At 45.7% G+C, this 25,197-nt stretch overlaps 1 protein-coding gene across 1 annotated transcript in view; it reads left to right on the forward strand.

Moving 5' to 3' along the window:
* Positions 1-521: 521 nt before the first annotated feature.
* LOC8038308 (phosrestin-2) overlaps positions 522-25,197 on the forward strand; it is a 475,145-nt gene continuing 450,469 nt past the window's right edge. Inside the window, exon 1 of the mRNA XM_040222786.3 lies at positions 522-1,901. Within this exon, the coding sequence (XP_040078720.1) occupies positions 1,746-1,901 (156 nt within the window). The 5' untranslated portion in view covers positions 522-1,745. The remainder of the gene's footprint in view (positions 1,902-25,197) is intronic.

The following is a 25,197-nucleotide window of genomic DNA, read 5'->3' on the forward strand; positions in this document are numbered from 1 at the left end:
AAAGCCTGTGCGCAGATAACCCCTTTTTTTTTTAAATATTCTCTTTGCAACCCGACCCCAAGGGCGGCATGCATAACAACAAAAGGAGTTGAACGCTTCGAGAGTGTTGCTGCCTCGTCGGCGGTTTTCCACAAAGCCTGTATTGCTCACAACCTTTCAACGCGAACGCCTCCGACTGCAACGCCTCGGCTTTAATGGTGTAGCGAGTCTCCGTGAGCCATTTGTCATCACGGAGAGAACAGAACGAAGAACGAACGCAAAGCTTCTTGAATGGCGAGTGATGAAAACAACTAAAACGAACGAGAAGCTTTCGTTTGCGTAGAAGGATGAAGTTAGAAAAGGAAAACGCGAGAGGGTATAGTGAAGGAGAGGGCATTCTACCGATGTCACGGAGGGGCCTTGCCTCGCACTCCTCCAACCCCAGGCTCGGAGCGAACCTGATTGGCCCTCCACGCCGCCGGAGGCGCGGAAATGACGTCGCGCCCGGGTAGCTTCCGGCCCCGCATAAAAAGAACGGGACTTGGAGCGATCCTTCTCCGCGCGCGTTCGACAGTGTCGTCTGCTTCTCCGACGGGAGCTGGCGCGCAGAGAGAGCCCGCGTGTCGCCACGAATGGTTGGTTGGTTCGTCCGCGATATGCGACGTTTTGCTCGCCGTCTTCGATCCGTCAAGTTTCGCTGCTAGCCGGGATAATACGCAGTGACATGTGGAAAGGGTGTGTGTACAGCAAGCCGGCTTGAATGACACATGTAAGAGGAGCGATACCGCGTTGTTTGGCCTCGACTTCCGGGAGCAGTGTCGTCTGCTATCGCTGCGTGTGCTGGCTTCACTCGGCCCGCTACTGTGCATGTTCGCCTGCTCGAGAGAGAGCCCGTGTGTGCGTGTGTGAAAACGGTGATGACGGTGCAGTGACCGGCATCTCGGATGACACTGAACAGCTCGGCTAAATCGGAAGGTTCTTTCGACGACGGTTCGTACGCCTTCCACCGCTGGATTAGATTGCGCGTGCACGACTGACTGGTAGTGTGGATGCGAGAAAGCACAGTCATTACCGTCATCTAAGCACATGACTATTCCGAACAGACATTGATTCAAAAGTGCCCGAAAAGTTGTTTGAAAGTCACTGTCCTCTCTCCCTCTTTCGAGGCGTGTCAACTGTCTTGAGGATCGCCGATGAGGCGAAACATTTGTCCTTTGGTAGTTCTCGTTGAAGACCTTTCGAGATTTCCGCAAGAGTAGAAGGACTGCGTAAAACTTGCGGATAACGTAATCCCAACACCTTGGGTGAACTGTTTTCCAGCATTTTATTGATGCTCATACCACGTGAAAACAACAACCCGACTGCATCTCAACTACGGACAAGATATTACGCTTCCAAGACGAAGTCTTGAACAAGGAAGTAATCGGCATCAAAACCATCTGATAATCAAGTCGGCCGATGCCAAGATCCTCACCAGGAAGTTAAACAAATTGTGTATCGAATTTCCCTTCCTGTTTTAAACGCTCCGGCTTGTTTCCAGAATGAGCACGGTCTGTTGTGACCCGGTCTTCTTGGAGTCATCCGCTTAACCGAACCCCTCGGGAGACCTGGAGGACTGGACGCGCAGGTCCACCGGCCCCAAGGTGTCTTCGCGCGGCGGCGGCTTTTGCTGCGTCCAGAACATTGCTACCGACGACGAAGGCGAAGACCTGGCTTCTGCGGTGACGGCGACGGCTGCGGTTCGCAGTCAGGCGTCCAGAACCAAAATGGCGCGCTTCCACGAGCTCAAGAGGCAGGCCTCTGCGTCCACGTCGTCGCAGACGTCGTCGCCTGAGCTCCGCAAGCGCGAGGCGTCCCCGCCGCTCTGCACAGTGACGCTCAAAGGTCGCACCGTGGTAAAGAAGTCTTCACCCGACTCTAAGGTGAGCAGAGCCGCTTCAGTCCCTCTCACAGGTGGGCAGGTACCGCTGACGATTGGGCCGTCACGTCAACGACCTTGTCTGCCGTTGAACAAGACGACATCATAAGTTCAAAATATGAAGCTGTTCAGTGAGGGCCTGTAGTCTGCGACAGAATAAGAACTATAGCCCTAACACAACGTTGTTTGCTAAAATCTGCAGTTGAGCGAGAACAAGAGAACACGTGCTCGGGGACGCGAGTATGACGACTCGTATTTTCCGCCTTACCCCCTGCAGCGGTGGCGCTTTTCTCGGACGAGTTTTCTTTGTGTCTGCTTCTGCGCGAGCGCGGTACACATAGCGGGAACGCGACAAAACAGCACGCGACAAAACAGCACGGTCAAAACAGCACGGTCAAAACAGCACGCGTCAAAACAGCACAGCGTCAAAACAGCACGGCGACAAAACAGCACGCGTCAAAATAGCACGCGACAAAACAGCGCGGCGCCAAAACGGCACAGCGACAGAAGAGCACGTGCCAAAACAGCACGGCGTCGAAATAGCACAACGACAAAACAGCACGCATGTAAAAAGGCTGTAATAGGTAGCGTTTTATGCTGTTTTGACGCGTGCTGTTTTGACCGTGCTGTTTTGTCGCGTGCTGTTATGTCGTGTGCTGTTCTGTCATGGTGCCACACATAGCAGCGTCATGAATACGAGAGCCACGTCATAAGCTCTGCTTGATGGTTTCTACTGGATTGGTGGCTTCCACGTGATCGTTTGGCCTCCTTACCAAAACAATTAAAATAAAGAGGAGCTCGGTGCTATAATTTCATTGCGGTTGGTCGATCCTGTCGGACGCGTTAAGGGTGAAATAGGAGACAGGCTAAAACAAACGCAAAAGCCTTAGTGAAAGCAAAAAAAAAAAAGACACTTGCGGTTTTTTTGGTATTAACTATACTTGACGTGTCATACAAAATTTACGATGACACTTCGACGACGCAATCCCACGAGAGATTGAAGAATAATTTGCTTTCTCAGCGTCAGCTCCTGTTTCCTGGTCCGTTTGACACCAAGAAAGGTTCAGCATTTAACGTAACATTTAACGACCAACCCGTGGCAAAAATAAACACATAAATAAATAAAGTGCTTTAGCGGAAGCGCAAACCGCTTTCGGATTACAGCAAACCTATCGACGATTGTTATCGTATTTATTTCTTTGTACGAAGATCGCATTCTGCGCGCCAATGCGAAATACTATTTTGGGTGTTTAAAAGTATTTCGCAGTTTGATTGCAGCCAATACCGCACTGTAAACGTGAAACAAAACTAAATTAAAAAAAAAAAGGAAACGTTTCGCGAATGTTCTTAAAAAATGCTTCCAATACAGCTCAAGTAGGCCAACGAGCAACCGAAAACTATCGTGGTCCCTTACTGCAGAACTGATTACTTAAGCAAATTGCAGGGCTGCAAATTGAAGGTCGAGGCAAATTTGTAGAAACCACAGGGTTGATTATCTATGAATGCGATAGCATTTATTGTTGCACACCACCAAATTTAGCGGGGTAACTGAATTGGTTCAGATGTCGTGACGTCAATTTAGCGGTGAGTTTCCCTGCTAAATTTAGCGACGTCCTCTAGGACGATGCTAAATTCTTGTCGTCCTTGATATCACCCTAGAGGTCGTCCTTAAAGTCGTCCAAGAAGTCCTTTTTAACGTCGTCCTCTAGGACGCCATCCTCGAAGTTGTCCTCGACAATGTAGAGGACGTCAAAGTCATCATCTGGAAAGACCTCTACGACCACCTCTAGGGCAATCTCATGGACGACCACTAGGACGACGTCCTAGAGGAGGACGTCTAGGACGACCTCCAAGGTTACCTCAAGGACGACCTTTACGACAACCTTGAGGCGACGTCGAAGACGACGTCAAGGTAGTCAGGTGCTTCGAAAAGGGTGCAAACGTGAAGGAGCGCGTACTGTTGCTCCGCATACGCTCGACGCAACGAGGTGCAGGCACAGGGAGCTGAAATGGTCTATTGCGCATACCTACTGCACATTAGGCGGCCAGATACCAGGTAGACGGAAATCTACGATGAGTAGCTTAATCATGCTATCGCATTAATAAAAGGCAACCGGAGCTACCTTAAGGCTTTGGCGATATTGTCACGCAGTATTACGCAACGCCATCAGTAGCCCGCTGATGCGTGGCTCGCATAACACAGGCAGCTCATTAGGTTGCAGTCTCGACCAAGTATCATCACGATTAACGATGGCAGAGGCGATGTAGAAGCTATCAATTTTCGGGGTAAAAGGTTGACTCGGGCCAGTTTAATTATTTAAACTCGCGATGTTTAAATGATTAAACGCGGTGGCAACGGTGGATCCCTTTTTTTCCCCTTCGCAATTTATTTTATTTACCTTAATTCAGACACTTTTATGATTCCTCTCGTGTTAGTCGGGAAATAACTTCGATACTCGGAGTATTCGCGTGTGCTCACGTGGCTTAGGCGTTCGTCAAGTCCGAGAACCCGAGGAGATGAACTAGGTTTCGCATTAGGTGCGAAACGCAGCCCACTATAGGCTCCGATGGAGCCAATCAAAAAGCACCAAAAGTGCATCGTCACGCAATTTTTTAATAAAAAAAAAGATAAAAAAGGGAGGTACCGTAAGAACACATATAGCCATGTTCAGCGCTCCAAACCAGAAAGAGCATATCTAAACCTTTTACAAAACCCGTTACAAAACCCGTTACAAAACCCGTTACAAAACCCGTTACAAAACCCCCCTTTGGCCTCCACTTGGAGCACCGTGAAAGCTGCACTGCGTAGAACCGCGGGAAGGCGTCGACTCGGAGCTGTCCTCGGGAAGTCAGCGTCCATTACTCACAAAAGCGCTCGCGCTTCCACAGTGCCGGATGCTGTCTGTGTGTACGGTCACCGACAGATGAGAACGGCAGAAAGACAAGTTTACAGTAGATGGGCTTACGCCCCGTAAGCCGATCTATTGTAAACTTGTCTTTTTTCATTTCTCGCCGACTCGGCCACTCCTGCAAATTGCATTTTGACATTCCCAGGACTAGTATTTACAAGTTCTCGCCGCATCAGCTTACTATTTTTTAATTACTGGAAGACACTACCCGAAGATAGTCTCAATAGACGCACAGGAATTCACCGATAATGTTGACGTTCATCTCCAGCTGTGATACGTTCGTTATTTTGTATATTTAGCGTTCTTTTATTTTACCACCAACCCGCCAAATGCCCCCCCCCCCCCTTCCTTTCCCTTTGTAATACCCCTCGCAGGTTTTAAGAGGAACCAATAAATGAAATAAAATGAAAGGACGTGATTAATTAAGTTAGAAGACTACACCCCTAACAACATCAAATAACATGTAGGCTATCGCTCCCCGATTTAGCTTGTCTCCACAAAGCTCTGCTTTTGCGCGAGGATGCATAATTGATACGCGCTAATTATACCGAAAAATCGCTTCTCGTATGGTGAAGAACTGAAGGCTATCGACCGTTCTCTCGAAATAAATAGCCGCAGGCCAGAAAAACGTCCAGCAAGAATCGAAGCTGCGACGTCTTAACGTCCGAGGTAACTTTCTTGTTCTTGAGGCGATAGCCGTTTCTGGCGAGGTTTCGCAGCGGATCCCACGTGTGCTTCGAAAACCATAATAAATTTGAAAACCAAGCTAGTTGGTAGTCGTTATACACGTTGAAGCAAAACAGCGCAAAAAACAAGGTCAAAAAGACGATCGAGGACCGTGTCGGGGCCTGTCCTGACGTGTATATGCTCCTCTTTTGTCTTCGTCTTTTGCGCTGTTTTTGTTCACCATGGTGTTTCGTAAACGTGCGTCGTGCCCGCTAAATGTAGCGAGAAAGGTTTTTTCACCAATTATTACGGAGAGGCACAGTGTCACGTAACGTCATATCACATGTCGTCCTAATTTTTGCGCTAAACCCAACTGGAAACTTGTTCGCTGTAAAGGACAAAACAGATAGTGACCTCAAACAGTCCGAGTACTGTACAAACAGTACGACGAAGAGCAGCAAATTTACCGAGCGTTTACTCTTCTCTGTCTCCGGTCAAGAACCGTGACGACAAGTCCGTGCCCATAAAACGGACAAAGAAAGAGTGACAGGCGGTTTCGACACGGTTCCTCCTCCGATAAATGTGTAGGGCGTCGGGTGATTACGAAAGAATGGACGAGCACGGTGACGAATTATCGAGAATGCTTACCGCCAGCTCCAATTCGCCTCAGTCGTCGACTCAAGGGCCGACCCGTAGCCTCGAACCGCCAAACGGGGGCCAAGGACACTTGTCCGGTTCAATATCGCCGTGCGGCGCCGGTCAAGTCACTCGGCCTATTTGTCTCTCGGTCTTACCGCTTCTTTTGCAACCATTATATGAAGCGTTGCTTAACCTACAATGGCGACCGTCTTTGCAGCGTCACTCGCTATTCGACTTTAGGGGCTCGTGAATGGGAAGGCTGAAATGTGTTTTTATATACCAGCGTCAAAGCTGCGGAAACATGTTGAGAAATAAAACGTTCTGGACTGTTTTCATTGACTAGACGGTACAGTGCGGGACACGGTTAGGACGAACGCAACACTAGAGCTCACTAGCTTATTAGTCTGACAGTATTGCCGAGGCTTAGATTAATACCCCGAATGAGCAATTTTCAGCACACTATGTTTTTTTGATAAACAAATCCTTTTATGCAAATGACTAGTAGTTTTGATTATGGCCTTTCAATTATACGTAAAAAGAATATACCGGCGATGGCTTGTTTTCGCTACAAATACCACGCTCTCTATGCATTCTGGAAAGAAAAAAATCCCCGTCCATATGCTTCCCCACAGAGCACATAAGGAACCAATCGTACAGGGACGCGTCGATCTGGAAGTTAAACTTGCCATGTGACACTGAACACTATAGAATCGCGTGAAATATTACTCGCAACGTCATGTCAAAGACATGACACAGCTTTTTTCCATATCGCCATTCGCCGAGTTCTTTGTTAAGTTGTGGATCGCTCTTCTCTCTGCTGTTTCGATTGTTCCACGAAAAAAGCGGAGGTACGACCATTTTTCTTTGCTCGAATGCAGGAGAAAAACGGCGCACACTGTACTTAGTTACGATCTGATATGGAACTAATCAAACAGCGTTAAAAGCGCACCATCGTGGTGTTCGTCATGTTTCCGTACGTGTTCTTTCATCGCTAACTGAACCAATCATAGACTGAAAAGGCCTAGTGATTTGAGCTTTTCACGCTGCTTCCTTGTTCCCATTAGCTCGTAGCGTCGGCTGCATCGGGACTTAAGCTGAAACGAAGTAAATAATAAATAAATAAATGTTTATTTCTCCATCACATCCATGATGGAAGGAGACCGAGGAAAAAAGCTGCATAAATGCAGCCTGACGAGTCCTCGGCCCCCTCCCTACAATCAGCAGCAGTGGCGGCTCACAAAGAACACAAAGTAAAAAGAAAAAAAAAAAACCAAGCTCAGTTAACAAAAATACAATCTCATCAGTTAACCGAAGTGTCTCAATGACATGCAGAATGTAGCAAGTTTAACTCTAACAATTCAATAAAAAAATCATGATTATCACATCAAAAACATACATATTCAGGGATATAAAGAGCATAATTAAGCACTGTTTATAAGTTATGATAAATTATGGGCTTATGGCGAACAGACATAATAACTATACACACGTCAGGACACTAGAACATTGCTCGATTGAAGTCATCAAATTACACGCTTAAAAGTATAGAGCGCATCTCAAAGTTAAGTAGTTTGTTTTATCTCAAATAAATCATAACGACACTTATCGTCTAGCGATTACTTGCAACAAGCGCCAGTTTCTAGGTTTAGTAATAATAACGATCAACAAACGAGGAACGCCGATAAGAGCGAAGCATGCCAGATGTTGACGTGACGTGTCGACCTGGCAGAGATCGGCACAACAACAAGCCCGTGTCGGTGATTTGCTCCAGCTTGCGACGCTTCGGTGGAGAGGAAAAAAAAAAAAAAAAAAAAAAAAGAAAACATCCCAACAACGCGCGAGGCTGAAAAACAAAAACAAAAAAGAAGAGAGAATTCGGGAGAAGCAGTGCGTTTGAGGCGAAGGAAGTCTGCCAGCTGAGATTGGGAAACAAGTAGCTGCGTGTTCTGCCTTCTCTGTGCGCCGACAAAACAAACGGCCGTTCTAGTATATACTTGACGCTCTCCTGTAGACGCTTTTAGACAGCTGACGTCCGCTTCCATTCCTCCTATTTCTGTTACTTCACTTAACTTTCACTTCCTCGAGCGTGCACGTGCAGCCGAAACACGGCGGAAGGCAACAAGCGCGAGCCGGTGATTGGCCATTCGAGATCCTCTGAGTGACCATAGTTTGCTTCAAGAAAGGCACTGCAGAAAAGGATCTGCCACCGAACTGCCGGAATAGAAGTGGCGTCACTGCGACCCTTATTGCACACGGATTATTTCTTAAAGCCCTGAAAAAAAAAAAAAAAAAAAAAGAAGCAGCAGCATTGTTTGTCTCTTAATTTTTTATTTTTTTTTTTCGAGACTGGCGCTAAGTACATTGAGCACTGAACGGAGCGTTAGTTTTCATAGGTTGTGGGCGTTCCGCTTTGGCCGTCCGCCACCGCCGGTCGACCAGACAAGACGTTGTTTGGCAAGGCTTTGTTGCGTACCGCAGTGGCCGTCGCAATGTTGCCCAAATGACTCTCCCAAATGGCAGACAACGAGGCTGTATGGTGACCACATAGCAACGAGCTTGTGCGCAGGCGTGGTTTTTATGTCGCCGGTTGTTGAGGCTCATGGATTGTTTCGGGGTTTCAGACGTGTGCGTTTCGATTAGCTTAAACATCGAACAATACATCCGAGTTTTCTAGGAGCAGTATTTTGTTGGAAGCTGGTTCAGTAAGAATAGGAATGCGAACGTACGTACCGTTCGTTGCCAACAGGTTTCTTTTGGTTGCTAACAACGTGTGACCTCGAGGACGGCTTTTTGATGCCCTGGCATTAACAAAATTCATAATCACGCGTCTTAAAAGGAATGCCACTGACTGCAGCTGAAGAGATGCAGGATACGTGACTTATTATGATAATGTTTCATTTGTTATTTATTCTCCGGTGATCTTATCAGCTCACGCGGCAATCTCGTCGACTGCGAAGCGATAATACAGTTTAAAATATGTCTGTGCGTCTACTTTCACGCACAACACTAGGAGAGCCCATCGCCGCAACTTACGGGGGTAGCTCAGCGAATGACGATGCCGAAACATATGTTTAGACCAAAAAACGCTGACTGAGTTGTGACATTAAGCAATGCAAGCGAAACGTTTTGCGTTGCTTAATGTCACAACTCAAACTGCGTTTTTTGGTCTAAACATATGTTTCGGCATCGTCATTCGCTGAGCTACCCCCGTAAGTTGCGGCGATGGGCTCTCCTAGTGTTGTGCGTGAAAGTAGACGCACAGACTTTTTTTAGAGTGTTAGACGCCCACCACTCGCCACGTTCCGTGTTTCTCGGGTTGTCAGTGACTGACCGAGAAGCACGAGCTTTTCCGCCGCGGGCGGCCGTGTTAGCCACACGCGCAACCGCTAAACAAACTGGTGCGTCACATTGCGTGCAGAAAGAACTGTCGAAATCCAAAAGGTCGCCAGCTTTCTGATCCCGCGGACAACAACGGAAACAAGCAAACACGTCATTGCTTCGTGATAACATTCTCAAGGTCGGAAACGATGCCAAAAATAAACGTCGATACTCGGGGACAACTTTTCTTGGTGTTTCCGTGGAGAGGAGAAGAGGGCGGGCGTGCTCAGCTCTAATCAGCGCTAAAAAAAGGGAGAGGGAACGCGTGCTCGTACCTTGGACTGCATCGCCAAGAAAAGTTGTCTCGGAGTGTAGAAACGCGAGAAGTAGCGAAAATAAATAAGTAATGAAGTTCACAGAGACTTGCGAACCGAAAGATTCCGTTCTGTTGACTCGCTCCGAGCGCCCTCCCGAAACTGCGCTGTACCCGTCGAAGCGACATTTTTGCTTTCAAGTTTACTCCGAATAGAAGTGCAGAACGCACCAAATAATTCCAGTGATTTTGTTCTTTTTTCTTTTCTTTTCTTGAACGAGCATTGCATTTGTTACATTCTTGTTCGAAACACACACACACACACACACACACACACACACACACACACACACACACACACACACACACACACACACACACACACACACATACACATACACATACACACACATACACACACATACACACACATACACACACATACACACACATACACACACACATACACACACACATACACACACACACACACACACATATATATATATATATATACTTTTTTTTTGCCGTCTTGCAGGATACAAGATAAAATAACAGACCGATGAAGCAAGTCGCTCTCGTGTTGTTCTCTTGCATAGTGCGCGCACTGCGGCGATTTTGATAGACTGAAGTTTAGCGAGTCAACAATATATGTTCTGGGCTACCAGTTTGTGTTTCTTCGCTTTATATTTTTAAAGGCAGTCGTGGTTTTTTTTTTATATTAGTGTTGGGCTCAATATGCTTTTCTTTAAACTGCTTTAAATAACTGATTTTTTTTACCATTTCTTTTGTTTGCATTTTGACGCTTAGCGCAGAGCGGGCGCAATTGGCGATTGTTGCGATTCTGAAATGTGACTTCCTAAGCTTTAGATACGGGCAACAATGGTTGTAAGCACCAAGGAATTTTGTTTGTTTGCTTCTAGGCTAGGTGGCGCAAGGTACCGCCCGTCCATCCATCAGTCCGTTCATGGTTGAAGTGTCCTTACCATGAAGCATGGATCTAACAGTTACTACTCAATCGGGCTCTTACCGACCTGATATGGTGGTGGAGCCTGTGGCGTTTGTGAAAGCCGCCGTTAGGTCCGCCGATCGAGCCTCTGTCTGACAAGGGAGAAACACGTACACTTCCAAGTAACTCAGTGGCAGTTACTTTCGCAACGTTTGATGTGCACAGATAGGATCACTGTGTTTGTGTCATACCGCATACACGAATCATGAGTGGAACACCCGAGTTGGTGCCTCTACTAAGGTCCACATTAACACAGGCAATAACTCAGACAATAACTGTTGTATAGGTCCATATAGGTAATATTGTATACCGTAGGTTCATATAGGTATTATACTATTGTCTACTTTTAAATTATCATTATTACAAATATACACATTACTACATCGACACATTACCAAAACAGTACATTCTGATAACCTTTATTATTATTGTATATTCTATATAGGCTTTACGACTCTCATGGAATTACTGCTATACATAACATTATATGATCATCACAGTATTATATTATATAGTTTGTATTACTGCTCCGCGGAAGATACTGTCTATAGTGATGATTTTTGGTTCGTTCATGAGTTATAATGAGCATAAAATATGGTATAAAACAGTGTCTCTTTACTATTATATGTATACACTCGTTCTTACTGCCCCGGATAATTCTTTATTTTTTATTCGGAAAACTCCCGCAACGCATGGAAGGCATTAATAATGAAAAGAAAGTTTAAGCATTTTCAGCACAGACTATATATTCTTTCTAGGCGTCCCAGACTTTGACCGCCCTAACAAAAAACGAATTTTCGCAAAGCTTCGTCCTGGTACAGTATTCGCGTATCTTGAGCACGTGATCATTCCGTTTGGATAGATAATTTGGTTTTAAGAGAAATGCTGAGCAACTAATACCAGTAGCTTTATGATAAAAGTTGTATAAAAAGTTCAAACTTAATTTTGTTTTCCCGGAGATCCAATGACTACCACCCTGGTGATTGTTTCATGTGAGTTACACTAGAAAAACGGTCGTACTGGCCCAGGACAAAGCGTGCAGCACGATTTTGTATTTTTTCCGAGCCATCAATGCGATTTTCTAAGGGTCCCACACAGTGCGTGCACAATCTAGAAATGGCCCTACATAGGCAAGATATACTAATTCTTTTATTTTTTTGCGCAGCGTTTATCAGGTCCCGTGTGACAAAACGGAAGGCTCGACCCTCCTAGTTTACATCATCAATTTTCTGATACCCATTAACCTTTGGCATACTATGAGCATGAGACAATATGATTAATTAGGAAGCTGTGGCAAAACAGCAAATTCCCTCATAACCTGAAAGTAAAAATTGTTCTACTATATTTGGAGTGTCTGAATGGCGTTGCTTGCTGTGAAAACCGCCGGGAAATTTGATGGTTTCGCGTATTTAGCTGAAAACGACATCATAGCTGTTACCTCGTGAAATATCAAAGCTCCATTCCGACACACACAAAAAACGATAACCATGTTTTTGGAAGTTTCATCAACGGACGCAGTTGTCTGAGCTTCGCCGAGAGCAGTGTTTGGCGCTCCTGTCGAGAGATGGCGCAACATGTCGCAATAGGGAACCGCCAGGCCGAAAGCAACGGTCGATCAAAATCGGATTGAAGATACTCTTTTTCAAATCAGGCTTTCGTCTCCAGTTCATCGTGGGCAGTGAGGTTGACGCCGGCACTAAAAGAAACAAAAGCGACCAAAATTGAGCAACACTGCCGCAGACGTTCCCCTCATTTCTGCTGACTTCCGTTTTCAATGGCATGTGGCGACACCTCTTGTTGGAAGTAACAAACACGACCTCAGTATGACTCGGTCGTCTGCGTCCGACGTTCGTCGTTAAAAGATTTTAGAGTGTTGATTATATTTTTTGGCAAAAAATGGCACTATTCGCCTTGAAATTTCACAGAGTAGCATGCACCAATGACATACTTTAAAATGCATTAAACTACGATAATAATCCCTGGAGTAAGGGATTAGTATCATCGTACTTGTCCAGCTCGCTCGCAACTTTGCAGTAATTGCATTATCCTTACATTAAATGACGCCACTAAAAGACCAATAAAATACGCACACGATATATTTGTCATTGTTTACAATGACGTTTATTTTCTCTTTGTAATTTATTGTAGATATGCCGTTAACGCGTAATCTTGAACTGTTATTATGATGATTATGATTATGAAGTTATTATAATTTGTGGTGCCTGCGTAAGCCTTGCTCGTGAGCACAAAACAAACCAACACACGCATGTCCGTGAGTCGTGACTGAGCGAGCAACACGCGAGCATCAAACATAATTATGGTTAACGCTCGTACACGTACGAAACAGTGACTTGGGCTGCATCTGATTGACTATGGAGTTCCGGGACGCAGCTATGCGTGGCTCTGCTTGCTCGTGAAGCCCCCTCCCTCCTCTTTGTGATTGATGGGAAAGTATCTTTTGATAAGGTATCATTTCTACGTTTGCGTCGAGGTGATGGGGTACCGGTTATTTCAGCATTACGGCCGTGGCTGAGGATTGTAAGGGAGGCTCGCTAACTTTCGAACTTTTCCTTTTTAACCTTTAACAGGACGGTTATAACACGTTTGGTTTGCGTTATAATCGCGGAAGTAATTAGTAATTACTCACTGTGAAGATAAGTATTGGGAATTAGTGAAGGTGATGTAAACAACGAGAGAGAGAGAGAGAGAGAGAGAGAAATAAAGAAAGGGAGACTAAGAGAAAAAGCGTTGTTTACGCGCAGGATCAATACCAGATTGAACAACTAGGCGAATGGCAGGAGACTGGTGTATTTGGCGTAAGCAGTGTTGAAATAGTCGGATATAAATAAATAATTACCTGACAGCGTGAAAGATTTTATTATGCTATGAAAGTCGGAAGTACCATCTTCATCATCGCGTTGCACTTTAAAGTGTATCTCCCGTTGTGTGCACCTCTTGCTGAAATATAAAACGCTTCTAGAGCAAAGAAAAGAACAGAAAAGAAAACAGGGATTGAAAACATAGGGTATGATCTAATAGTGTTCATCTTCACAAATACGTTAAAATCGGGCGAGTCATCTCAAAACTTGGAAGACCTGATATGCTGCTTCTGCACCAGTGAGTCTAGGCGTTACAGAAAGAAAAAAAAAAGCAACGAAATGGGCTACTCCATCTTTATCAACCTACGTTACCTCAGTGTAACGAAAAATGAACGCGTTACTGATCTACGTTACCTCAAGGTAAAGGGAAGGCGTTATCATTACCGTTGACAACAAAAAGTAAAGCACGTTACATTTATTTAGGAATATAAACGTTTTATTGTTTTGACATTACAGGTATGCGTAAGGGCCATATTTCAAGAGACATTGTGTTCATGCCGAAATTTAAAGGGGCGGCGTAACGATGTTCAGTGTGAACGTTTTTCACTTTACACGAGCTTCCTGGCGCCACTGCGACCCAAGTATACTCGCGCACAGCGCCATTCACCGAGAAACCTCTTTGTTGCGTTGTAATTTCAAGAATAAAAGAGGACGTTTCCTTCCAATCTCTCCTTCGCAAAAAACTCCATGACATAGTTTTGAGGTCGCAGTGTTGGCATAGTCCCCCAAGTGACGATATTTGAATGCGGCTCGTAGATAGGACCCGAGTGTTGCGTGAGTGCTGGATTTGAGATCGCGATAATCAATAAAACGGCAAGCGTTTGGGTAGTACAAAAACACCCGTACGAAAAGACCCTCACCTCACCTCACCTCACCTCACCTAACCTAACCTAACCTAACCTAACGGCTTTTGAAATTTGGCGCGTGTGCTGTGTTTTGCCAACCCGAGAACGTCGCTATGGTAAACATTGGTGGCTTGTAATCGGCTCCAGATCACGTGGCTGCTTGGTCTGGTTGCCAATTAAGGAGAGAAACAAACGGTGCTCGTCTATCTTTATTAATTTCTTTTGCAACACCATTGCAGGAGTAGAGAAATTAAAGCGCGTTTTTTAGGTTATAAACGTCAGGGAATCATTCTAAGTGGTGTTTTTGCATGATACAAAAATTGTTTTACCGCCGCTTTACCATTATTACTTAACCTTTTTTTCTCTTTTTTTTATTATTTTACCAGGAAAAAGAGAGGCAGCAAGCGTTTGAAGGTGTGTAGAATGAGTGCGATAATTGATATGTCTTAGCTCATAGAAAAAAAAAAAACGAAAAAAAAATAATTGTAACTTTTTTTTTAAAGTCTTGGGATGATGTAACATGTTACGTAAGCACGTTACCCGTTACTCCAAACAAGTAACGCAAGTTCGCTATTCGTTACCGTTCCGAAAACGTAACGAGTACGGTACTCCGTTACCAAAAACGCCGTTCCATGTAATGCGTTGTACCAACACTGTTTTACACTCGGCGTCAACTATTTTGTTTGCCGCGTTGTCGATGCTAGCATAGCTTGCACAACGCTGCAGCGAGAGACGTCGAACGAAGCCTTTTCTCGCGGAAGCAACCTTGACAGCGCTCCAGCACAGGTGAGACTACGCTAGCCTCGACGGCGTAGCACATAATTGTTGACGCCGAGTATAGGCGTGCGACCAACGACAGTTTCATCGTCGCTCGGGCGCTATGACCATCAACGGAGCTATTTCCCCGACGTCCTCCGCGGTGCGCTCCAAAGTCCTCTTCAAACTTTTCATTCTTCCCCGAAAACTTGGAAGTCAACTTAGCCGCGGATGAAAGATAAACATCCGGAACGACGTTGGAGGCTCGCGGAATTTCGTTGACGCCTCTCGGGTGCACTCGAGACTATTAACGCGCATAAAAAGAAAATAAACAGAGCTGCAGGGACGACGACGCCTTATACGTAAACGTACTTTTCTGTCCAGGGTTAAAAGAAAAATTAAAAAAAGAAAACTTTTTGGAGCGTTTTTGGTATGCATGCATACGACCTCGAGCCGTGACTGACATAACTCAAGGTTTGCCCGGGCGCGCCCAGTCCGATAACAGCGTCGGATGTTTTGAAATGTCGTCCTCCGAAGACGCGTCTAAAACTTCGTGTTTTTTTTTTTTTTGTGTGTGTTTTTTTTTAACTTGGGACAGGGCGGAAGGTGGACCCTTTCTGTTTACAGACAGCGTCTTCGCGCTTGCTACATATATTGGTTTCGCCACGCGTGTAAGATCGCTGGTTCGCAGCTTCGCTGTTCCATGGCACTATTCGCAACTCCAGCCCGCCGCTCGCCCTCGCGCGGACGAACTGAGAACTTGAGGAACGGGGAGGGCAGCGGCGGCGGTTGCGCGGAAACGGAGGCAGGGACTGTCAGCCTTGATGGGTGAAGCCGTTTTAAGGAAAAACGTGAGCACTTTAAAAGAGGAATTCTTGTGTTCCGCCTCGCAACAGCATTGCACGAAGGACTGGGATATCTAATTTCGTTAGGGACTTTTCGCATATCGCATAGGCTGCGAATTTCTGGTCTTGTGCGTGGCCGCCAGCCCAATCTGTGCTCAACGTTACGGCAAACGCTCCCGCTAATAATGTAGAGCTCCAGAGTACGGTCTACGAAGAATCTATTCTTTGCCATAAGTAGGAGAAAACTCGTCGAGCAACGGTATGTCGAGCAATACACATCGGGAATGGGTTCGCGTTTTAAGGCCGTTACAAGAGACGTTACACTTTATTTCAAGCGCTTTCAAAAGACAGAATACCTGTACATGCTTTCAGGTGATTATAAACCAAATAAAGAAATGCTCGAAGAGTTTTAAGCTCATCTGTGTTAGCCAGCCGCTCGAGGTGAGAGCTTAGAACGGGCAGTTTCGGCGAAAGAGGCCGCAACGTTGCAAACAATTCGGTACCAAAAATGTACGGTGTACGGTATATTAATATATATAGTTTTAATAGAGCAATAAATCAAATCTCTAAACACGCCGATTACGTTAATAGGCAGTTTTAGCATAGCGTTACCGCAGGCTACCGCTAGCTACCGTAAGCACGGCAACGCTCCCAGCGCACGCTGAAAATTGTGCTTCAAAGGCGCAGCGCGAGCTTCCGGTTGTAATGGTACACCGCACGATAGCCCGCGGTAACAAACTCCCTATAAATAACCATAGAGCAGTTTTATCACCTGTTGCAATACACTAAAACTGAGTCGGTGAGCAGCGAGTTGCGAGCTTGTGACACGAAGACATCAATACTGTGAACGCTGCTCTTCCGAAGCTTGACGGTAACCGGGCGGGGCTCACTTTTTAAAACACTAATGGCCAGGCAAAGCGCAAACACGATATCTTCATCACCCATAAAAAAATATTCTGCCACAAACAGTGACGTTGCCGGTGCCTAAAATGCGCTCGGCCACCACAAAGCTTTGCAAGTTGAGGTTTCTGCAACTTTTAAATATAAGCATGCTCGTTTTCCTTAGCGCATCAACGTCTCTGTCACCTGCAATATGATGCTTCCCTAACCACTTCGCATCTGTAAACAAATAAATCATTTTAGCGCGCTGACCAGCGTCGGCGAGCAGGCGCACGGAAAATCCTGGAGAATCTATCCCCGTCTCTTCCGCCATCTTGGAACTACCGTCCCGCCACCTATTGGGCGTTGGAGTCACGAATAGGGTTTGCTACCGCTGGTCCTGTAGGCAATATGGGTCATGAAGCAATGGTGAGGGTGCAGGCTAGCTGGTGTAAATCTAGCATAGTTGTAAACCCGAGACTGGGGATACGGACAAGGGGCAAAACACAGAACGACAGGGTCTGACGCCTACACACTTACACACTTGATACACCCGGAAGCTTGACACACTTGGAGTAACCGAGGTGTATAGATCACGTGACCGATACACCTCGGGAAAATGGACGGCATGTGACCTATACACCCATTCAGTCTTCCCGCTAAACTTAGCGGGAAAATATACGTCACGTGACAAACCAATTCCTTATAGTGCATTTGATGTATCGTGCGACTTTAAAGGTAAAAGCCGCTTCCAATATTTTTCTTAATGTTTAAACCGGCCGTTACAAGAATGAATAGAGTTTAGTATATTGGTAGGCTGGCATAATCAGGGAAAGCGTAAGAGACCCGGGGCAGATAAGATGTTTTGTTCATGCTTATTGCTTCGCCGATTCCTTGTTCGGTGTTCTTATGTGCATATATGCCGAAATACCATTGCATGCTAAGCGATGATGAGATGCTCGGCACTGATCACGCCCTTCGTTTCTCAAGTTGTCGCCGACTATAGGGGTATAATGTTGTGATGCAGCTGAACCAATAAAACCCTGTTTATTTTTATTATTTTATTTTTTTACTATTTGCTTTGCTCGAAACGATTCAGACATATCACTCATCCAGCAAACGCGTCCATATTTACGCTTCCATGCGGTACGACCCTTGTACGTGGCATCGGTTCTGGCTGGAAATCTCGCCTGAATCCACGTGGGTGAACTTTCGTACTATAAGCTTGTTTCTATTCGCAACTTTCAGCGATGGTGGTACCGCCGCGTGAGAATCGCGCTCCCTAGCTCCTGGTTGATCAGCTTTACAATAAAGGGGCTTGCCTATACCTTCCTGGCGTGAAAAAAGTAAAGTAAGGCTCCAATACTGCTCGCAGAAGGCAAAACTATAACTACTTACGCGTCGCAGACCTCGCCTCGTAGTGCTCTTCTATGAGGATCATCCAGATGACAGCCATTTTGATAAGCGCCATGGGGCGCCCCCTTTAGGTCGTGAAAGTTGGGAATACGCGAAGTGAGTATTTTCCGGTTTGCTCGAGTTCTTCCGCGTCATAATTTGACCGTGCCAGCCCGAGCAGCCGGAAAACACGATGACACATCGTCTGGTGATCAATTATTTAACGTAACCGCCGTTCTTTTCGGTGTTGAGACGAGCCGTGCTTCAACCAACCGCTCTTCGGCGGCCAAAGCAACTCTTAAGCAGACTTGTATATTAATATTACGATTAATCAAATTTGCTTATGTTACCACTCGGAATAATTTTGTAATAATTTATGTACATTTATTAGGAAGTAATCGTAATAGTAATTTGATTACTTTTGAAAGTACTAAACCTTCCTAATGCCGCACTTAGTTTGAACAAGCTTCCTACAGGTATTTTATCGTACCAAGTCTTCGACAGGGAGACGGTTCGTTCAGATTTGGTGGAATAAGAAGAAGAAGTATTTTATAGTTTGGTGATTCTAATCGAATAACTTAAAAGAGAACACAAAAATAAAAACTGTTTTCAAAACGAGTAGAAAACAAATGTCGTTTCGAAAATTTGAAGTAATCGGAAAAATAACGGTTACCTTTTTCAGGTAACGGCCGATTACTTTTCTTCTTATGTAATCGAATAATCCAATTGAATGCTTTTTTTTTACGAGTAATTTCAATTGTACCGGTTTCTCTTTCAAGTAACGCGTACAATACTGCTCCCAAAGGACAGAAACAATGTAAGCAATGGTCTATGCAACCCAATTATGTTCCCAATCGTGCTCTTTGAACAGAACGTTAAGCCTCAGTCGCACTCTTCATACGTCATACAAAAAGTGAGTGTGCAGTCTGGAACGTGTTTCTTCCTCGTACGAAGAAAGAGAACGACAACTGTCTGGACGTTCGTGCATTCGTTGAACGAAGAAACGGAACAACAACTGTTTAAGCATGTGTGCAGACAGTTGTAGTTCCAAACAACAACTCTCTGCACAGATGTTCGAAACAAACAAGTGTATGAAGCAGACTGGTTTCGAGTGGCGATGGTTGAACACAATAGACTTAAACCCCGAGAGTATATATATATATATATATAGGGAGAACGAGGGACGACAGGACACCCTCGTTATTTCTATATACTCGAGGGGTTTTAGTCTTTTGTGGGTTCTTTGAGCTCCGTTGTCGCCGAAGCCACTTGTCGTGCCCCTAAGATTTCTCTACGCCAACCATACAGAATGAATAATCGCGTACGTGCAATTGAATAGTGCGAATGGCGGAAATCGTTCACCAGCAGCCTCAAAAACTGTACACAGGAAATAGAACTGCGTTTCCGCAACGTTAATTTCTTCTCTTTATCTTTCTCGAGCTGCATTTCGTGAAACCATCCAATAAAGGTTAATGAAGAAGGCTTCAGCGCAATGCATAAATGACTGGATGTGAATACATTTGAAAGGTATATAAGCTATATAGAACGAAGACTGTAGGCTATGTTCGGCTAAGAAGTTGTCTCTAAGCAAAGCGTCCTTTGCCGTTTTGATACCCCCAAAAGGCTCCTTTCAAGGTCTTCTTCGCAGCGACGACTGCTTCGTATTTTTCATCTATATTTAACTACGCAGACGGGGTTGTAAAATATAACATATACCCGAAACAACAGTTACGATAGCAGAAAGCGTTATTAAACAGGCGCTACAGTGTTTCTTTTATTTAAATTCTTGTGTGCCGCCTGCATTCACCGCTCACATTAGTCGGTCCTGTACCACCTTATTACACAGTTGTCGTAACTTTTTGTTCGCAGGAGTGTTTAACGCAGAATGCGGTCCTGTAAGGTTAGCCACTTTTTCAGTGTGAATGGCTCTAAGAGACGGTGGCGTCTCGTTCATTCTTCCGGCCAAAATAAATGTTTTCCACAAAGATAAATTCGGATATTACGTCGAGATACACGAAGAGAAGCAACTTCTCGATCGTTAAGCTTTCGTCCAAGTGCCTTGGTGAAGCGGTAAGGCTTTGTCCTAGTTTGGGGGGGGGGGGGGGGGGGGGGGGGGGGAAGGTGAGCTTACGTTAGCGAACTTTAAGTATCGCTATTTTTTACGCCACTCCGTTGTGGGCCATCCGCCTAGTCCAATTATAAATAAATAAATAAAAAAAAAAGAAAGAAAACGTCGCTTGCGTAAAAATGTATGTTCCGACTCGTTTCAGAAGTTGTCTGATTATTTTAACAGCCAACGAAACACGCACGTACGAATGTCAAAAAAGAAAGAAGGAAAAAGAAAAGAAAGAAAGAAAGGGAACGTGAAATAGAAAGCGAGTGTTGTAAGAGCTTTATCCTCTAGGAGTCCCAAACGCTTATCGATTAGTTGTTTTTTTTTTCTTTTTTTCGTGCGTTTGTGACCAAAAGCAATGGCGTCGGCAGAAACGACAGAGAATCACTCGGTGTGATTGCGGAAACTGAACAAGCTGAGTAAGTTTTGCGTTCAGAGAAAAAGGAAAAGAAGACAGAAATTGCATCAAGATCAATTGGGGGGCTAGTTGCTTGAACATCTAGACGGCGCTTTAAAAAGCGCAAATAAGCATAAGTAAGCACTCTGTCCTGTCTCCTTCTTCTCTTAGTCATTTACGCTTTTTAAACCCCTGTCTAGAAAAGACCACTGCTTACTTTATTCGTGCGCTTGTACCTAGGCAGGACGTCCGTCCGTAATAACTACCAAACTAGATAATAATAATAATTAAAAAAAAAGAAACTGAATACGCGTTGGCTAAAAGCCTTCGCTTAAATTGCGTAATGTCTGTTCACGCACCCAGTGTGGAGCTTTGAGCGGTACATTTATTAACCGAATCACGAGTTACTCCGGTCGGTGTGTACGTAGCAAACCAACGCCCCGACTAACAATTTCAACACTCACGTCTTGCAACCCAAATCTCCAGTAGAAAAACACATACACATAAAAAAACATATTTTTTATTTCTTTTTTTTAGGCGAGGGTACCAGCCACCATGGCGACACAGAGTCGTTGACAGTGGTGTCGAAAGGCACACTTCGCTCGCGACCATTAGGATGCCACCCGTGTGACAGGGCTACACTTAGCGTCACCACTCGTGACTCGACGGCGCCGTCTTCGCTGCTGGCATTGCTGCTCGTACCCCCCTCTCTCCTCTTCCCCCTCTTATCCGTCTTTTAGTTGGCGTATGCTAATTGACGCGTGAAACATTCAGCGAGGTCACTGGCGACGCATCGAAACCCTCTCGCGTCACCACGTTCGTACGAATCCCACCGAGTGGAACGCAACATCTTGGCGCATCGCACATCCGCGGTCGGTTTCACGGACCGCGGACGACGGCTACGGGCACCATCGCTGCTAATCGAGCGCGTTGCGAGCGTCGCGAGACTATCGGGTGGGACGCAGCGAGTCGCGGGACGCGCGGTCACGTGATCCGCTCCTGGCGTCGGATTGGCTGGGATGGCTCGTAGCGTCGGCTGTGGTCCATCGCATACTGAAAATGGGAGAGTACGACGTAAGCGGGGCGGCAAGGTCACGTATAACTTCACTCGGCGGACTCTGGGAGTGAATTTCAAGATTCGCTCGAACGCGCTCAGCAAACTGTACGCGTCCGTTGGATGCTCCAAGTGGCATACAAGTGTATATGCATAGCATACCCGTACTTTCGGTCGTCTTAGTCAGCGCGCCTCGCGTGCGTCGAAAAGGCGGGCTGTCAGAGTTCGTGTATGATTTGTAGAAGCGTGTCGTTTCGTGCATCGACGAAAAAGCGAGTGTCGACGCCGAGGCATCGTGAAGCGAAAGGCCTGCAGGCGAGACCCTGTTTATGATGCGGTTGTTTCGTAACGAAGGTTCACCAACCCTAGAAATGACGTTTTTGGGGGTTTTTTTTTCCACGTGTTATACGTTACGAAATTCGCTTTGCTGGAACAGGACCAGCATAAAAATAGAACACGATACCAGTCGCGTAACCACTGTTTGCTTAATTTGGCGGGCAATGGCTCGCCCGCTACGTTTAGCGAAATTAATTGACTCTACGCACGGGGTTATTCTAAATGCATTCTGAACGAAATAATTTTTAGGCATGACCGAAACAAGTAGCCTCCTTTTTCCCCCAGATTACCCGAGGTCCTTGCAAAGATGAGCATGGGCCGATTAATATATTTGTGGAAAAAAGAAAATGACATATAATCGTGTGAAAAAGAAAGTCCCCAGTTTTTATGTCGTGGCAGTGAATCGAGGCTGAGAAAGGCCATTTAGACAAATTTATGAGCATTACTGAGCTGGTTTCTACTACACCAGTGTATAAGAAAAGCAGTCGAGATTACTCGATACAGTATATCATCTTCTGGAACAAGCTACGCTCAAGAACTGACTAGGTACAGAGCTCTGCCACGGGCCTTACACTGGCAAGCGATCACTGTTTTTAACTACCCAGCATTTAAATGGTATGATCTCGGCGATTTTGTGTTCGAGTCTGTGATGTAGTTTCGAGTAAAAGGAGTCGCCGATTGCACGCTGTGCTGGTAATCGACGACTATACTCCTGGAACAGGAACTTTCCTCAGTGTGCACTCGGCAGTAAAGTGAACTTCAGGTACCATGATTTCGGGCTTCGTGTACCGCCAAAGCTGGAGTTCATAGATAGGCTCCCTCTAGGGGAGCCAGAAATGTGCGTCTGTTTTCCACAGCCGACGCGCCGCTATTCGCCAAATTCAATCATCAGACTTACCAGACTTTATTGCTGCGCAGGAACGCCTCTACTACGGCCGCTCTAGAGCTCTGCTAGCCGCTATAGCCGCTAAGTAGCCATTAGTCAACTGTGCTTATGTTCTTTGCTTTTGCATGAGGCCGTATATCACCCATTCATAAGCGGTATATCATTAACGTATAATTCATCTGAGCATCGCGACGACGTCGAAGACAGATGGTGGTCTTGTAGGTGCTACGCGATTGCGGCACATTTGGGTACGTTTTTTTTTATCATGCTGTCAACCGAAAACGTTGACATCACGTGTGTGACATCAGAGGCTGACGGGGGAAACTTGTACCACCGCATGCGAACTCAAAGGTACTAGGCTCATCCACTCGGCCTAGCGTTTAATATGGCTCCCGCAAGCGTGAAGAGTGACTTTCCCGCATAACTCTGGATTTCAAGATGGATGAACGCGCACCTCTGCATGCTCCATACCTCTAACCAAAGCAGCCCAGAGGCGACAACAGATGGCGCATCAAGATGAAGATGGATGGACGTGGAACGCGCCTGCAAAGTTCGCGTTCTGTCGCCAGCAGCGACAGAAAGCCAGTTACCATTGCGTAGAGAGGCCGACCGACATTTCAAGCACAAGTTCTCGGTCGATACTTTTGGTGCGATATCCAATGAAGGCGACAGACTGTGCTTTTTAGCGGACGTGAGCAAAGGCGTTCTATACTCGGTGACAAGTTAAGAGTTTGGGGGGGAGGCTCCTCCCAGCTTTTGTTTCCACCCCAACCGAGCGAACGCTGCGTTTGCTCTGCTAAAGTGGGAGGACGTGGGAGGGAGCTGGGGGGCCCCCTGAACCCTTCACCTGTCATTGACTATGAATGGTGCGCATTTCGATCGCCTTTCGAAAATGGCAAAGGGACCGCCAGTTTTTGTCCGTTTTTATATTTCATAAAAAAAAAATTGGCTTCACAACTAATACTGTGTTGGAATGGGCCATACGGAGGACCAATTTAAGCTTCCACGCTCGGTGGTCGTCTATTATCTCTTCTGAGTAAGACGCGAAAGCGCGCCGATGCCGGGTTCGCTCCAGCTGTCTGGGGCTGTGTATTGCACATCCTTTAATCCACGCTGCTATCTGAATATATGAACCAAAGCTATTTTATTTTTAACACAAGTAGACGCTCATCTTATTCTGTTCGCACCTTTTTTGTTTTGTAACAAACTGAGTGCCGCCATCTATCGGGTAGCTCGGGCACACTTCTGGTTCGCGTATATTTCGAAATTTTTTACTCGTTATTGTTTTATCGTAACAGTCAATTAAGTCTGACAGTGGTATAAGTGGTTATTTCGAGAAGATAGCGTGTATATTTGATTTCGCACATAGTGCGAACCCCGCCGCCTAGTTCAGAACCGAAAGTGGTTGGGGGCTATTGACACACTGACGCTACCACGTTTCCACTCACGCGAGAAAGAGCGAATCTTCTATGCTCATTAGTCGTTACACCTATATATTTTTTTTATTATAACGTCTGCAACTCGTGAGTTGTTTCTTACAGAGTCCGGAACCTTTAGCACAATAAACCAAGCGCTTTTTTTCCTCTAGATTTCCTTTAAGAATTGATAATTTGTCGAGAAAGTCCACAATTCTTATCGGAAGTGTTCATTCGGGGCATGAACCAAAACGAACATAGAGTCAGAAGGCAGTCAAAGGCTAAACGTCACTTGAACGCGCACAGTGCAGAGGTCACCGTACATTCCTTGCGCTTGATTAGATTATCCTTCGTCTCGCCTCAAAGGTTACGAGTGTGGGCGGGTAACTTTGAGAGGTGCTCCCGCTGCAGGAGCGCTCCTGCAACCAAGGCGCAATCAAACGCAAGGAGCTCGCGCTCGTGGGCGAGAAAGGTGAGTTGATGTATAGCAATGCCAGCAGACGCAGAGAAACATGAGAAACACCATGACGGAGTGCCAAGGACACGAACTATCGTGGGTGCGCTTTGTCTGATCTAATTTAAAGAAACGTCTCTATGCCTATAGCTTATCATACAAGTACGCAGCTCCTCCCATATTACGCAGCCC

The sequence above is a fragment of the Ixodes scapularis genome, unplaced genomic scaffold (genome assembly GCF_016920785.2).
Source record: "Ixodes scapularis isolate PalLabHiFi unplaced genomic scaffold, ASM1692078v2 PGA_scaffold5__190_contigs__length_132052651, whole genome shotgun sequence".
Classification (NCBI taxonomy): Eukaryota; Metazoa; Arthropoda; class Arachnida; order Ixodida; family Ixodidae; genus Ixodes; species Ixodes scapularis.